Raw genomic sequence first — 16959 nt, 5'->3', positions numbered from 1 at the left:
TTTTTTTCCTGGCATATAGGGAAAGAGTAACTAGCAACATAGAGACTGGAGAGAAATAAATTACCTGTATTTAATAGTCACAAAAGATCGGAATTCTAGCACTGTAGATCCTTTTCATGTATACATTTTTTCTTTTCATTATCAAGAATAATAGAAAAAAATGGAAGGTGTGTAGAGACACTGAAGATGGGTGGCGTGCATTGAAGATGCTGTCAAGCCCTCCTTGAATAGTAGCACAAACATGCAGCTAGCAAATCGTGCTCTTAACTGCTGAGGCTGGAGAATAGAAATTGCCTTCGTTTAAGAAAGCATGGTTATATGACATATAGTTACTGGAGATGATTGAGACAAAATATGTTTCTCTCTGTCTTTTCTTGTCATGGGTTGCCAAGTGTCGAAGTGTCGGTTTATTCCCAACTGCGTTAGTGAAGATGGCAGCCAAGGCAATAGCTTGACACCCAGCAGCTTGTTTCAAAAATATGTTGGGAGAAATGTCAGTCAAGAATGATTTGTGAAAACACAAAATGGGACCACTTTCGGAGTGGAATGTGTGCTCTAATGATATTTTATCTGTATTCTAGAAGTTTTGCGTCATTCCAGCCCCGGAGTCTGTGCAGAAGTTCGCAGGGAAATAAAATATCCAGAGAGGGAAATAAAAGTCCTGTCACCTGTTGAAGTTGTGGGTTGTCTGTGGGGTTTGCTATCTCTGATAGAGCTCAAAGGTAGATAAAAGTTCATAGTACATATAGCCAAGTCACAAAACATTCCTAATGTTTACATACGTAGCAACATTTTTTCAGACTTCACTTCCTTAAAAAGCAGACAGTCATGGTGGAGATTGCCCCTGAAGTTCAAATAATTTCTATAATGCTGTTATAGAAAGGCTGGTCAGTTGTGCTTAAGAAATAGTTCATAAAACTAAAGGTAAATTAAAAAATAATGAAAGAATTAGATGACTTTTTAACATGGGGAATTGATGTAGTAGGGTTGAAAAAGGAAAAGTTAAAAATAGTGGATTACCAGGGAAGGATAAGAGATACAGAGGAAAGGTATTTATGCCATCATTATGGTAACATACTACTTTGTTAAAGATTACTATGATTATAGATTACTATGCATTAATTGTCAGATGTTTAAAGAGGAGGAAAATAGAAGGGAGAGAAATCCTACCATGTTCCTGGCAGGTTTGAACTGCGCATATTTCAGAATTAACACAGCACAAACAAGCAGGCTGCTTAAGGAGAACGGCATCCTGCTCTTCCGTGATGGGCAGTTAGTTCATGTAGCAAGAGGAGATCAATCAACCGCTTCACTAGAGTAATACAATATTGTGGCATGAAACACTGTAAATGACACAAGGAATTTTGTCAAAGTTGGAAAAAAAGGAGAAAATGATGTTATCTTCACCTACATCTACAGCTCCTTAGGCAATGCATGCACTATCTTAGACGTCTACATATGGCTGAAATTGTAACTCTGTTTACTGGAAATGTTCTTTAATGGTGCTACAATTAAGCTGACCTTATTTTAGTCTTTCCTTAATCCTGAAATTCATATCAGGCTTAACAAATACACAGTGTCCAAGGAGAAGTTAATTTTATTGTAGGAAAAAGTTTAACTGCCATGCTTTTAGACTGCAAAGAAGTTGTTAAACTTTCACTGATTTAGTGATTACCCTAGTTTTCTGCACTGGGTGGCAGATTGTTAATCTCAGCTGTCATCATGTTTATGTGTTTTGACTTCTTGTCTCTGTTATGTATATAAAACTTAACAAAAATTAATTGTAGTATTTCGGGGTATAGTTAAAGGAAAAACTGGAAAAGTGGAGAGAGTTTTTTTTTTTTTTTGCTTTATGATGAGTAAATTGGATCATTTGTTTTTTCTTTCACTTTCTTCTTGCAACAGCCTGAGATTTAAAATGATCTCAGAGAAAGGCCTATTTGTCTTGAAATTCTATTCATTTTGTACATCTCATTCCTATGGATTATCTGTTCCCTTATCTGTTAGTAACACTATAAACATTTTAAAGAAAACATTGTTTTGAGTGCTGTGAATGCATTTGTTTCAAATTTTCATCAGCAGCTGACTAAATAATATTCTGATAAAATATTCTGTTTGTCCCAAATTCTATTTTTATTGCCACAAGATACTAAGGGAAGCCTCTTTTAAACAGTGAACCTCTCCTTTGTTTTTAAGTGTAGAAATATGAACTTGGAAGTGTTGCAGTGTAGGAATTAACATCCGTTCAAATCTGTAGATTTCAAATATCCTTACATGTTTTAGGTTTTTAGCTTTTTTTACTTTTTTACTATACTAACAGAGTTTAAAGCTGTATTGTAGCCTGTGCCATGTGTACACAGATAATTTATTGGATGTTTTTCTATTTGTTTTTTTTTCTTCATGAAAAATTACGGTATGACCATTCAGTATGACAAACTATAAATAAAACCTATAGTCTTTAAAAGATTGATTAAAACTGTAGTTATATGATAGAGGGGACTTGGGCACAACGTGTACTCATCAGCCAGACACAGCTGATATTTCATTTGCTTCTATTAATATAAAATTTATCATAGAGCCTTGTAGGACCAGGGCAGCGGATCAAGTTAAAGGCAGATACTCTTTCCTGTTAATAAAAATAATGAAAAGCTGATCGTGAATTAGCAGTTAAAGTGGTAGGAGATGAGTGGAATACAGTAACAACTAGTTTTACAATACTGTTTTTATATTAATGCTTTTGGGTTCTCTGCAACTGTACACGTGATAGCAATAGTAATACCCATTTCTACTGTGATAAAGACCCAAGTTCTCAGGTGCCTGTCCATCATCTTATAAAAAGCATGGTATTTCACAAGTAAACCTGAACATTTTTTTTTTTTAAGAACTAAAAAAGACTCAAGAGAGTGTGCCAAACTGCAAGGAAAGGAGGAGGGTGAAAGGAGGGTGCTGTTTGGAAAGCTTGAAAGGGTATGAAAATGTCTGAAGAAATGCCTGAAGAGTGGATCTAGATATATCAATTGCTCATCTCCAGATCTTTAAGGGAGCTTTCAAGGAACAATGAATTGTAAAGAGGGTATAGTATGAGCCCAAGGAAATACCCCTTCAACGTTAAATAAAGTTTAGTTGTATTTTAAATCAATTTTATCAATTTTCAGATAACAGAAGTTTAAATTTCATGGATATATAAAAGCTGTAGGATGAAGCTATTAAGGAGGTCCCGCAGAGGCAGCAGAACCTTGGTAGCAGGGAAGGGACTAGGAAAATTGTAACCATGTGAGTTTTAGGACCTGGAGAATTATAACAAAATGTGGTTTTCCATCTTTACTTGTTGCAAACTATGCTTTTCTCTTCTTCATGCAGTTGTTCTCTCTGATTCCTGTGTTCTGTTGTGATTTATTCCTTTTTCAGCCATCCCCTTCATGGGCTTATGCACACTGAGGACACTCTGTATGGTCCTTACTCAGTATCCTACCTTTATGAAATTCCCACAACTTTTCCACAGTCTTCCTGGGCACCTGTTTCTTTTTCTGTATCCTTGCACTCCCAGACTCTTGTTCATCTGTGGTTTTTACTCCCATCCAATGTCTTCTACCTCTCTCCAGCAAAGCAACCACAGAAATACAATTTTAATTTATGTGTTGAAAATATATATGTTTATGAACATTTCGAATAATTTCAAGCATTGCCTTATATACATATGAAGAGTCCCTTTTATAGCTTAAAGTTTTTGGCCACAGCTTCAAGTCAAAGGAAAACAATAAAAAAGTTAAAACAAAACAAAGCATTTAATATTCCATATTGAGATACGTATATACAGCAAGTGTGACATCTTTGACTGAAACTTGTTTCAGATCATTCAAACAAGCAGCCTGAACTTCATCCACTTTGGAGCTGCAAATTCAAAGCAAGATGTTCAATACATAAGGTGATCTTTTTTTTTTTTTTTTGAAAATTAAATTACCCCAAAATAAGCTAATAAGACAAAATTTCTGCTCCAGTGTTGCACTGTGATTGTGGTGCTTTCATCATTCACTCGGTCCTTCTTATATTCAGTATAATTAATCAAAGGTCTGGCTCTTTGGCAAACTTAATGATAATGATGGTTTAATTTTTAATGTTTTAAATTTGTAAGTTTTTTTCATTGTCATTCAAAACAAATTTAAACTCTTACTAGCAAAACAGAGACATATCATTTTACTGAAATAATGGAATGTAAATAAATATTGTGCTCTGTCTCTTAGTTCAAAATTTTTTCGCAATGCCTAAATGGGTTTGCATAATACTTTTTAGAAGATCATGTTTGTACAAATATCAAACTGTTTCCAGTCCTTGTTTGGAATAGTGTTTAATCAGATTTAAAATGGTAAATGTTCTTTGTAAGGTTATATAATTTCACCCAAGCATGTAAAGTGAACCATCTGTTAGTAAGATGTGCAATTTTAAAATACTCAGCTTAAAAATGCACCTGAAAATTATATAGCATATAATACCTAAATCAAAAAAAAATTAATAAAGAAACTTTAAGGAAACCTGTTTAAAGGAAAACAGTTCTGTATTACATACTGTGATCCTTGAAATTCATCAGTATGCACTGATGGGTTTGTGCACAGTTAGTTGTACAAAAGGAATATAAACTCATGTTAGCCAGCTGATTAGTCCTATTGCTGAATACTGCTAGTGCTTTAAAAAGCTTCATAAATATGAATCTGCTGCATACAGTTTTATAAAAATAATTTCCCTCAACAATAGCTTGACTTTGCAGAAAGACATTGTGATACTGGGTAAGTGGATTTTTCTTTTTTTAAGTGAGGGAAATCAGAGTACACTGATATACTAAGAATTCTACTTTTAAACAAGATACTGTATGTTTTTCTCTCTTGCCGTAATCACTGCATCATACCTGATGAGGATTATTGTTTTACATGGATTTTTCATGTTTTTCAAATTTGACTCAAATTTCCTGGGTTTAGCAGGCAAAATCATTAAAAATAGATTAGTTTGGTTAAATGGGCTACAGATTTTCATGCTTATCTTTTGGATAACTGAAAAATCAATTTCTTGTTTTGTATTCAAAGCTTTCTCATAGACTTAAATATTTTGTCAGTATAAAAACGTTTTCTTTCTTGCTCCAGTGTAGTGCTTTATAGTATAGAAAAATACTCATGGTTAATTTTTATATGTTAGGTGTTAGAGTATATACAATAATCTTATTTGGTGGTAAGCGAAAATGTTTTATTTTACTTATTAACAATAGTAAATGTTAAACTTCAGGTAGGCAACTGCATTTACCAATTTTACTCCGCAAGCTGCATCTCTCAAGTATTATGAAATGGCTAAAAAATGTAATATAAAAATAGAAGGCATCATTTCTTCCATGTAGCAATAGCCTCTGAAGTATGTAGCTTGGGAATTGCTGTAAAAGCCTTATAAACATAAGAGCTGGGGAAATGAGTGTAAACCACTAAAAATGACAACGAGAACATTGGGCTGCATAGGTGGAGATTCTGAATAGTTTCCTCCTTCAATACCACCTCTGCATGTATATTCCTATTAAAAAAAGCAATAAATTAATTCCCATTCCCAAAGATTCATGGAATGCATTCTCTGGCAGTTGTGTGAAGGATAAGAAATAATACTAGATATATATGAATTATGATAATCTCAAGTATTAGAGGACTAAAAAAGAAAAGGAGTAAATCCATGGCAGATTTAGGGATCTGGTTATTAATTCAATATGCATTAAATACAGTTTCAAACTATATATTGCGTAAGACAGGGTTCCTGTAGAGTAAGTGGCATATAGTCGTGTAATTCACAGTTGTAAAGGCTTTGAGGTCATGAGTCATAGCTTGCCGATTAAGTTCCATCTTGGATGTTTCTTTTATGTCCCATCACAAAGTCCTTCATACTATATTAGTAAAAGCAGCTGAGCATCAATAATGAGCCATATCTTGCCACTGTCAAATTGGGAGTTTTTTGCCTGTTTCATATTATAACAGTACATAGAACTGGCTTTAAGTTGGCGTTTCAGTGATTAGGTCATTAAAAACATAGGGGTCATGTAATTGTTTGATTGATATAAATTTCCTACATTTAAATGATTTAGGGAGAGTTTGTTTTATTTTTCATTAATAAAATGCTGCAAGTTAAAAAAATAAATTATTGATATTAATTCTAATAATTGACTTACAGGAGCTTTTCTGTGTATTTAATTGCCTTTTAAAAAAATAACAATGAAAAGAGAATTCTGAAAAACAGAACAGAAATATCTGGAGCCTTCTGGGAGTGTCACGTCCTGAAAACGGAACGTTTGTCTGTCCTCAGTAAAGGTTTATCATTGCTACATTTGTGAAAATGTCCAAATTAAGTAAGCTGAAACACTGAATGAGAGTCAGTCACTGACTTAAAAAATATTCACAGCATTTGGAGGATTAATGCTGAATTATAATTTTGCCTTTTCCAAAATGCATTAGCAATATTTAACTTGAACTTATCTGAAAACGTTGAGCAAAATAATATAAGCCCAAGCACCTAATAAAATGTTTGTTTAAAAGAACAGATTTTAGTGCAGTTAAAATTGTAAGAGGTGATACAAAAAGATAATTTCAAAAAATCTGCAACTATACAGGTCTTTATATACTGCTGGGCTTGACACTACTGCGCAGCTAAAGCTGATGCAGACCCTGTTGTGCTTAGAGTAGAATTTAAAGGAGGCTCTTGTCAGTCCGAAAAATTCCTAAGGAGACTTCATGTTCTTTACATTATGGCTGAAATTCGGCACAAAGTTGTCAGTACTTCTCAGTGTTAGATCACAAGAAAATAGTATTTATATCTTAACTAAGTATCTATTCCATTTGTTTGTTTACTACTTAATATTTGTGTGCAGTAATCCCCCAAAACATTCATTTTTATCCATCTGAATGGAAAGATGAATTTTGTTATCAACTTGTTCGAGTGGATTGTATTTCAGTTTATGACCTTCCTGTGTCTTGCTATCATGTGGATTAAAGTAGAGGCCAGGATACATTTTCTCATACTTTTCAAACTCATCAGCAGTGCAGTGGAGATCTAATTACAGGTTTGCCGTGATTTCTATTGTAAAGGGAGTTTAAGATGAGAGTTACATAAACAGAGCTATGTATGTAGAGCATGAAAAAAGGTAAACTAAGGAAATCATCTTTAAAATGTCCATATGTGGATTGTGATTTGTAGCGAAAGAGGTGTCTAACACAAAAACTTGGTTGAAAAAGTGTCACTGGTAGTTCTGAGGAATACTGGCTGTGTATTTTGAACAACTTGGCAAGGCTACCGAGCACCCTTTTGGCTTGGCTATACGGTCGCCGTTTCTGGAGCTAGTTTGTTCAGGCATTGCCAGAGCGGCGGAGCAATTGCACTGCTGTAGTTGCAGCCTGATACCTAGCAGTTTGCTACCTGGTGGCATTTCTTCCTCAGGTTAGGTGCTCCTCAAATGAAATGCAGCTGAGGAGATAGCTCTCTAAGCCATCAAAGTGCCCATTCACCCATGTAGCTGAAGTGTCAATAAGTCAGTGCCCACTTGTGGTCAGGAAGGGGTCTCCTTTTGCCCATAAGCCGCTGCAGAAACTGCTTCTTGGAGTTAGTGATCACAGTTGGTTTTAGGGACCGAGAGAGTGTGCAGATTAGTATCTTTGGTACTCACTTGCCAAAGTGGTAAGAACAGTGTTTTGAATACAACTTCCAGGTGATTTCCAGAGCCATCAAGAAACACATACCTATACAGATTTGTTCTCTTTCTTTTGTGTGAGCTGCACTGAGCTGAAGTGTGCCCAGATGACCTCTGAGGAATCTCACTTCTGGACTTGCATTCAACTGAAGGTCCTAAAAAGCTCACTAGTTCTCAGATATCATTGGTGCAAAGGGAGCTTTATGCATACCAGGCAGCAAAAATGTAGTAGATGCATTATCAGGTCTTTTGGGGATCCAGTGGCAGCTATAAGGTCACTTGAGAAGTGTCAGTGATTCCTACAGAGGCATACCTTTGAGGATGTATCCTGGGCTGCTCATATATTGATCAATAAATCACATAAGAGTATGTTATTAAGTACTGTTTATTCTTTCTACGTTTCAGTTATATACTTAAGTTTCCTGTAAGCTGTCATACATGATGTTTCCTGAACAGCTCAGTCATTTCAACTACCTTCATTTCACTGCTGTTTGCATGTGGTTGATTTTAGCTGTGGCCATTATGAATAATCATCTCAAATTAATACCATAACCAGGCTATTCCAGTATGCATTTATTTAAGAGGTTTAGAATATTGTTCTTCATGATAAAGTTCTTGGAGCCGTTAGTTCAGTCTGCCTGGACAAAATAAAATCTTTAAGGAGCTGGGAGCTGATTTCAGTCAGCTGAAGTTCTACTTCGTTTTTCTGCTCCTTTAAAGCAGACTGATTCAACCAGATTTCCCACCTTCAAAACTTCCATGAGAAAAATATCCCATTGCATTTTGACCAAGTATCTACTGGATCGGCTCATTAATTCTGTATCTTTTTCCTGCTAGGCTCTAGGACCACATTTAATTTGGGGGAAATGCCACCTCAGCTCTGTTATCCGACTGAATTCTCTTCCCTTTCCGGCTGTCTTCACTAAGAAAGTTAGGAGTAGGGATGTTAGGCACAGCACTCAGGGAAAACCTCCCTGAAGCAGACAGCCCTTGTTCACAGCTCCTTTCCTCTGTTACCACCTCTGTGACATGACTATGGCCTTTTAATGATCTCTGTTTGAATCCCAGACTGATGAAACCTGCATTAAAAGCACAAATCTTTACGGCTTCTAAGAAATCCAGTTTGGAAACTAATATGCTTTTTGAGAAAGCCATAATCCTCTTATCTGGGGGAAAGAATGATATGTTCAAACTAATCAACTAACGGTTCTCTTGATAATTCATAGAAAATCTTCATGGAGAGCTGATGCTATTCAGAAATACCAGAAAAGTCAGTTTATACTCCTGGCTACCGCGAGATATGACATGAAAAGAATCGGTAAAGCTGAAACCTGTGATGTAGGACAGAAGAAAATACTTCTTGTAACCAAGCAATATTTTGATTTCTTAATTAGCTCTGTCTGGAGAACAAGTCCTGACTGGGACAGAAGGGCTGCTTACAGCAGTGGCTGTCCCGCAGGGATGCGCTAGGGAGCTACCTAAGAACATATGCAGAGTAATAATTCTATTTCATTCCTAGATTCATTAACACATAAAATAATAATAAAATAATACAAATGAAATTTTCCATTATCTGCATCTGACTGAAATACCACAGTGTGCTCCTCAACTTTTTTCTCATCTCAGAGAACCAGAAAATAAGGAAATTTATAAGTAGGTTTCTAAAGCAGGCATGTTCGTTGTTCTTAGATGGTGGATAGTATCCTTGGATGCTCAGTTCTGTCTTTTCATTTTGTCTGAGCCATTAGATCTTCCTTTGCCCTTTCTGTTTCATAGCTTAGAGATTCAGACACTATTTTTCCTTCTTGTTTAGTGAAAGATTTAAAAAATGCCTTCTGCTCTTCCTGTAAGTCTATTCTTGTCTAGCAAAAGGACGGAGGATCAGCTTCATGGGAGACTACTGCCTTTTGCACCCATATTTTGCTCTTATATATACATATGCCATCTCCAGGCTGCAAAAGCTTGTTCATGCTGACCTTTATCATTTTCTGTTTGCTTTTACGGAGTGTTTGTAAGAGTTCATCATAACTGTTTATAGCAATTCTAAGCTCTCTATTAAATAAAATTTCAACAAGTGACTGTCCTAGTTTCAAGGGTGCTTCTTAGTGGGGAGTCTGAATTCAGTTGCCTTTTGACATTATCAATTTTGATACTGGTTTCCTCCAACTATTACATCTTCACTGCCTTAGATTAAAACAGATCTGTTTAAATTTTATTGTCCTGTAAAATATTTAAATCCGTATCAGTCAAACTGTCATTACCATGCTTAGTGTTTCATATGAAGTAAATTTTATTTTTTTCTGTGAGATTGCATGTTTAGCATTTGTGTTCTGTAACAGAGCTATTTTTGGCAAACAGGATGATGTCTAAAAAAATATGTAATTTTATTCCAGCATACACAAATTATGCCAGTCTTGGCTCATGAATTTAACTGTTTTGTTTTACAATTTCTGAGCTTTTCTGTATTTACCTCATTTCATTGTATTCTGTGTTTGCCCTCATCTGAGCCCTGTGTGATGCAGCAGTTATCTGTATTTCTCCATGCTGTGATGCTCTTCATCTAAGCAGTTCTTAGGAGATTCAAAGTTTTCATTCTAGGAGTAACCAGTCAAGTACTTTGAGTAAAATTTCATCTCAGTGTAAATTGTCATTCAGAGCTGGTACAGTGATTAGATATATGTTGTGTAGGGCAGCCAGTATTAAAAAATAGTTTTATTTTACCCAACCATATCTTGTATTGTGGCCTCTCCATCCGCATAAAGACTCCCTGGGAAAGCTTCCGGGGCGTATTTACACGTCGCACATCAGACTCTGGTATTTGTTCTACCTTTGCTGAGAGCTCTGTACAGGATATCTGCTCCTGCCAAGTCTTTTATTGTATGTTTGTTACAAAAACATGCAGTGATTACTGAAGCAGTAGCTAACCGTTTTTCCTGTGGTTATCTAGTAGACCTGCAGGCCGTTTCTTCCAGGCCTTGTCTTCCATACCGAGCTGATTCATGAGCACTAGAGCAGGTTGAACGTTGTTTCATAGGGATCCTCTGTCTCCTGAGCCTCGCATCTCGTCAGAGTCGCCACGTCTCTGTGGTACGCGCTCCCCAGGGCGTCTTCCCTGGATGAGAGACAGAATGATTTTGCAACTGCATTTCTTTAAGAGTTCAGTCTTAAAAATTTGACTCTTTTTGTACACACACGTACATATTGCAGCTATAGCTTGTTTTCTCATTTGCCCATTTTTCATTTGTTATTCTTGATTTATTTGCGCATCAGAAAGATTGAACAGTGACTTAGGTTTTCCATATTCTTTCACTGTTCTCCCTCAGGAATGAGAGGTTCGCAACACTGTGTCTGTGAATACTTGCATTAATAGAAGCCCTATATATTTTAGTGGGGTTTTTTTTTTTCAATAAGTACTAACACATTTTTATTTTAATTCTTGTGCTTGTTTTTTAAAATAAAACAGGTTATCCCCCATGAGAGGAAAACTAACATTTTCTAATTTTGATAAGCCTCTCCTCACACCAGTAATATCTGTAAACACTTGAATCCTTCAGGACCCAAGAATGGAACTCAGTGTCAGTAAACAAATCACGTTTATTGCTTCGTAAGTGTTTATACAATGACAAAAATCAAGCCCCAGGGAATCACTTTGTAAAAAGGAACAGTTGGTTTAAATTAGATTTCCATGCGAAACATAGATACTTTTTATGGATGTTGTGGGAACAGAAACTGGAAAGAAAGTTTGCACATTGGTAAAATGAAGGTTTGATTTTTTAAAAAATATGAACAGAATCATGTATTAAGTTAACTTCTGATTCTGTCATTAATTAATCATCAGACAGAAGTTGGCAGTATGGTCACACTTAGGAATGTGAGAGTTGTGTACTTCATTCATGATCTGGCATGTAGATAACATGAATTACATTAAGTGTTCAGTGTATATAGATGGGACTTAGCAAATTTATACATTAAGTAGAACACTTACCAGTTCAGTGAACTTAAGCAGAACCAGAAATTATAATTTATCAACTTTCACTGTCCTTGTTGTAAGAACAAGGATTACTTGGTTTACTTAGTATGAGCCTGAGATTTTTAAGCTGTGTTAATGGGAATTGGCACTGCAGATCACTGTGGCAGCTTTAGAAACCAGCATTAACTTAAGCTGCCTGTCTTCTTCAGTGACCTGAATGTATACTCAGAATACCACATATTCATATATGATAGTTTTTTGTTTAAAATGAGTATTTTCAGACTAGTTAATCATTCACGTGTAGGAATGTGTGTATGTCTGTGTGTAAGGCGTGTTCGTAAGGCAGATGTGATTCTGCCATGTGTGTGTGAGCAGAATTTTGACTGATACCTTCTGATGGAAAGAAAAAAAGAAATGCCTGAATGTTCCAAATATTATCACTTTGGCTGATTGTCCTTGTCCATTTTGTTTTACAAGGTGAGCTCATGGGTTACCTGGCTGATCCTGACTGCAGGTTCTATGGAGGAGAAACGAGAAGTCTTCTCATATTTAGTACATGTGGCAAAATGCTGCTGGAATATGGGCAACTACAATGCTGTAATGGAATTTTTGGCAGGGCTAAGGTACTGGCAACTCTGTTTTTGAATGATATTTCAGTGACAGATTACATTGCAGCTTCTGTTAAGCAGACCTCTTTGAAGAACAACGAACTAAATCACATCACCTCACCCTGTGACTCCCTAACGATCCTCTTGGAAAAAATAAACATGCTAAAAGACATTTTCTTGACTGTAGACACCATCATTTCTCTTGGTACAGTCTAAATATGTTACATTAGGAAACAGACACTTTTTAAACAGAAAGTTTTAAAATGAGAAAAGAAGATGGAAAGCGGTTGTGGTTTAACTATCTATAATCAACCAAAGCTATTGTAGCTTGGGGTTGGAGTCTGCAGAACGTAAGTGAAACGTAATAATAGTACCATTCTGTGTAGTCAGGCTTAAATTGTAAAAATAATCATCTAAAACTCGTTCTTTAACCCCCTCAATATACTTGCACTGGCTGATACTGATGTCTCATACTGTAATGATCTTACATAGCCCGACCTGCAGTGTCTCCAGGACAAGGACAGAGTAGGGGGATAAAGACATTTTGTTGCTAGCTTTTCTACAGAATTGTAGGTATGCACGGGGCTGGGTGAGTAGGACAGCCATGCCTTTGCCTAGACGTGTAGTTCAGAAGGCAGTGAATTCTGTACAGGCAAGAGTTAAGATGAAGTTTCCTATCTCTTAGCTCTGACCCTCCTTGTATTTTGTGTTTGTCTAACAAAGCTTTAATGTGTTTGTATTGTTTCTCTTTGTGGTTTAATAAAGACTCACATTGAGCTATTTGTTTACATTTTTGGTGTGTAAAACACATTTCAACTAGTCACAGACACAGTCTTGTTCAGCAGAATGCATCCATGGTCTCCTAGCCATATAAGTTGTGAGGGAAAATGCAAAACGAATTAAGGGCTTAATTTTATCTCTAATGCATCTGCACTGCACAAGGGAAAGAGAGGAAAGGAAGGCTAGTTGCGGATTTGTAATATTTCCAGGCCAAGGGCAGACTGTGGAGTTAGGGATGTTCTGTTGTTAGCTTTTCTACCAAGTTTTTGGTATGTCTGGGGCCAGGGCAGGGTGGAATGGCCATGCCTTTGCATAGACATACAGCTCAGAAGGTGAGAGACCTCCTGGCATTACCAGAAGTCCTTCTCAGGGAGCCCCAAGAACCATTTCTGTTTGAAATTAAAAATTTTTTTCATCTACAACAAAAACGCCACAGCTCTGCGTTGGTGCCTGAGAGTCGGAACGTGATCTTGACTCATGTATCCTCTTACTAGAGTCAAATTAAATTGGGAAAAAAATCAATATAAATTATTTTAAATACATTTAATTTGTTTTACTTTTGCTAACTTCATGGGTTGTTCATAATACAGAAAGGGAATTGTAATAAACAATCTGGTTTGTCCTTATGCCATTTCTTTAATTTTTTCTTATTTCTTCTTAGGCAGTGGCACACTAAAAATGTAAGAAAGCCTGCTTGTTTTTCTCATGCAGCTGGACTTATATTAAAATCGCAAATGCTACTCCCGTCATATGTAGATTGGACTGCTTGTTTCTCCTCTTTAGTGTTCATGTTTAATCATCCAAAGGAGAAAATGGTCTGCTATCCAGAGTTTTTGTAAAAATAATGAGCTTGATTCATTTCATTCATTTCTGAGTAATGATTATAATTTCCTTTACTAGATATGCTGCAGGTGTTGAACTTCAATGTAAATTATGCTTTTAATTTTTTTAATAGATGTTTGATCTCTATTTGCAATAGGTCAAGAAAAGTTTTAAAAATGTGGCAATTCATGGACCAGTCTGATATCGAATCTATGAGAAGTCTGAAAGATGCTATGGCACAACATGAGTCATCATCTGAATACAGGAAAGTGGTCAATCGGGCACTCAATATTCCAGGCTGTAAAGTAGTTCCTTTCTGTGGTGTATTTTTAAAAGAGCTTTGTGAAGTCCTGGATGGAGCATCAAGCCTCATCAGACTCTGTCCACGATATAACTCCCAGGACGAAACACTAGAGGTAAATGGAGCTGATGTTCTAAGAGGTTATGTTCATAATCTGTATTTTTTTTATTTTATATTATTTATTATTTTATATGACAATGCATCTAATTAAAGTCCTCTAAACCAAACTGTTATTCACAGTACCTCAGTCTAATTCTCATAATAACTGTAGTAATAAAAGTGTTTTAAAGTTAATGGTTGTTTATGCACACCATAAGAATACTGAGAAATTAATGTTTGTACCAAAGTACCACATTCTGAAAGCTGTAAAATACTTTATATTAAATGCTATGACCTTCTGCTTACCTCATTGGTAATGGGAAGGTTTTGAGTCCCTTAAAAACAGAATTCAGAAAGTTACTGGATTAGGCTCTTGTATGAAAAGAGCAATTTCATCAAGCTTTATTGCTTTGTTTAGAAAAAAATGCTCCACTATCTGAAAAGATTAAGACTGAGGCTTTAAAAAAAATCTACAGGAATTTCTGTTACTTGTGTTTGCAGTGGTCTGGTCTGTATTGTATGAAAAGTGGATGTAAAATCCCATCAGAAGTTAATGGGAAAGATATATTAAATATTCTTAATTCTTGTAAAAAATTTCTCTAATGAGAAGATGACGACACAGTATTCTAATTGTTACTATACTAATCTTTCAGTTATCTTCAGTTTGTTTCAGATTACAGTGGACAAGACAATTTCTTACAAAGAGTGGGCCAGGATGGTTTAAATAATCCAGAAAAAGAATCAACAGCAAACAACATATTTCAAACTATTCGGAGCTGTAATCGCAGTTTGGAATCTGAAGAGGGTGAAGATAATTTCAGTGAAGGGAGCGATTCAAGAAATAACTCTTTGAAGGACAGAAACCGGTACCAGTAGGTTTCATATTTTATTTTTCTGTCTTTATCTCTGTATTTCACATTTTTCATCCTTCATTTCCTTCTTCCAAGGGTCATTTATAGAAACAATGTGTAACTTTAACATCTTTGCTTGTATTTATCCTCTTCTAATTCAAAACTTTACCTCCATCAGTTATGCTAAGTAGCTGACACTCAAATGCTTGAAAGTCTCTGTATAGTTTTATTTTCCCTCATGATGTAATTACTTCCTTTCATCAGAGTAAATCCCTTTCATCTTACATGTAGAGCTTTAAAAATCCACAGTTATGATTACAATTTTGATCTGTGGTACCAGAAATAGCACCAGGACATATCTGTTATCAGAGCTCAGAACATTATATTCTGCATGCTAGGGCAGCGTTCTGTTCCGTTCAAAATAAAGGTTATTTATTATTGTTCATAAGACCACTTCTTTTAAGGACAAGTTCATTTGAGGCTTTTACATTCTGTCTAGAAGACATTTGGAAGTCATTAGACATTTTGAATTTTCAGGCTGGCTTAGTCATACTATTTTGCCTAGGTGCGCACTTAATAGCACCCCATGGAAAAACTCACTGTTCAGTAATCTCAGATTTTTTGAAGATTCTGTATACTGTATACTATCTACCTGCAAGAAATATGGTAAATCCAAACTTTAACACTGCACATGATCTTCCAGAGTGTTGCTTTGCAGTGAATTGAAGCCCACATAGATGTTCATGGGTCCTCTTTGAACTAAGTAACCTGGGCAGACCAGAACATTGCTCCTTCAGCCTGGGGCTTCGCGTGAGCTGCGCAGCAGCTTGTGGTGCACCAGCTTTGTGGGAAGCTGGTCCATACTCGGCCAGTCATTCAGTGTTGAGTTTCTGGTGCCATGGCTGCAGCACTGTCACCAGCCAAGTTAGCTTTGCTATCTCTTCACAACCTGTAAACATATTTATGTGTGCACGTACATAGATTATGTAAAGATAAAGCCTTTTCTAAGGGAGTTAAAATTCATTTCAATGAAGTATGTTTGTGACCAGACACAGATATATGGTTCAGAGGTGAGGTGATGTAAAATGACACGTCAGGTATTGCATAAAAGAGCATACTTATTTCACTAGTAGAGTTATTCAATTGATGATGTGTAGCAGAAATTCTGTATGTTCAGAAGTGTCCAACCTATTGCAGCTACTTATACATAAAATCTAATAAGTGACTGCCCGAGAAGGAACTACCATCTTCCTGTTTAAAATGCATTTATTTCATTAACCTGCAGTTGTAAATTTCATTTCAAATAAATAATTGTTGTTTCCCGAAAGAATGTTTTCTAATAGAATTATTCACATCTGGCTTTAGTTGCTTCTGGACAGTGGATTATGCCAAGAAAGACAGTCCCAGTTCTCTGTCCATTTATGTTTTCTCTTGACTTATTTCAATTTAAATGCTTTCTTCCAGAAATTATTTTTCTTAACTAATATACTTCAAAACCATCTTGTAATTCACAACTTAAATGGAAAATGAACTAGGGAAATCAACATTTCACTTGGATAAGCAAAGTAGAATTCAAATATACAGGAATAATATGGGGGAAATGAAGGCCGCTTGGTTAGGTTGTTATGAAATCACTGCTTGGTAAATTAGTTATTTGTGCTTTATATTGAAATACAATGTAGTAAGTTTGACTATACTTAAACTAGGAATTAAATGCAAGAAAAAAATCTAATAGAACATTGAAATGAAAGCTTAAAATTTAAATGAACAAAATTGGAAATAAGTATGTTTCCCAATTCAGCCTAATACCTACTCAGTTTATTAGT

General features: G+C 35.7%; 1 protein-coding gene across 4 annotated transcripts in view; it reads left to right on the top strand.

Annotated features, from left to right (window-relative positions):
- Positions 1 to 16959, top strand: part of PLCE1 (phospholipase C epsilon 1) — a 169640-nt gene that overhangs the window by 109980 nt on the left and 42701 nt on the right. For 3 of the 4 annotated variants that reach the window (XM_064514041.1, XM_064514038.1, XM_064514039.1), the window contains exons 5-7: positions 12150 to 12295; positions 14040 to 14298; positions 14946 to 15154. In XM_064514041.1, coding sequence (XP_064370111.1) covers positions 12150 to 12295; positions 14040 to 14298; positions 14946 to 15154 — 614 coding nt within the window. The remainder of the gene's footprint in view (positions 1 to 12149; positions 12296 to 14039; positions 14299 to 14945; positions 15155 to 16959) is intronic. The other variant, XM_064514040.1, reaches the window with a different exon arrangement.

This window comes from Dromaius novaehollandiae, chromosome 6, assembly GCF_036370855.1.
Source record: "Dromaius novaehollandiae isolate bDroNov1 chromosome 6, bDroNov1.hap1, whole genome shotgun sequence".
Classification (NCBI taxonomy): Eukaryota; Metazoa; Chordata; class Aves; order Casuariiformes; family Dromaiidae; genus Dromaius; species Dromaius novaehollandiae.
Note: the sequence above shows the minus strand (reverse complement) of the source record. Positions and strands in the feature narration are given on the sequence as shown.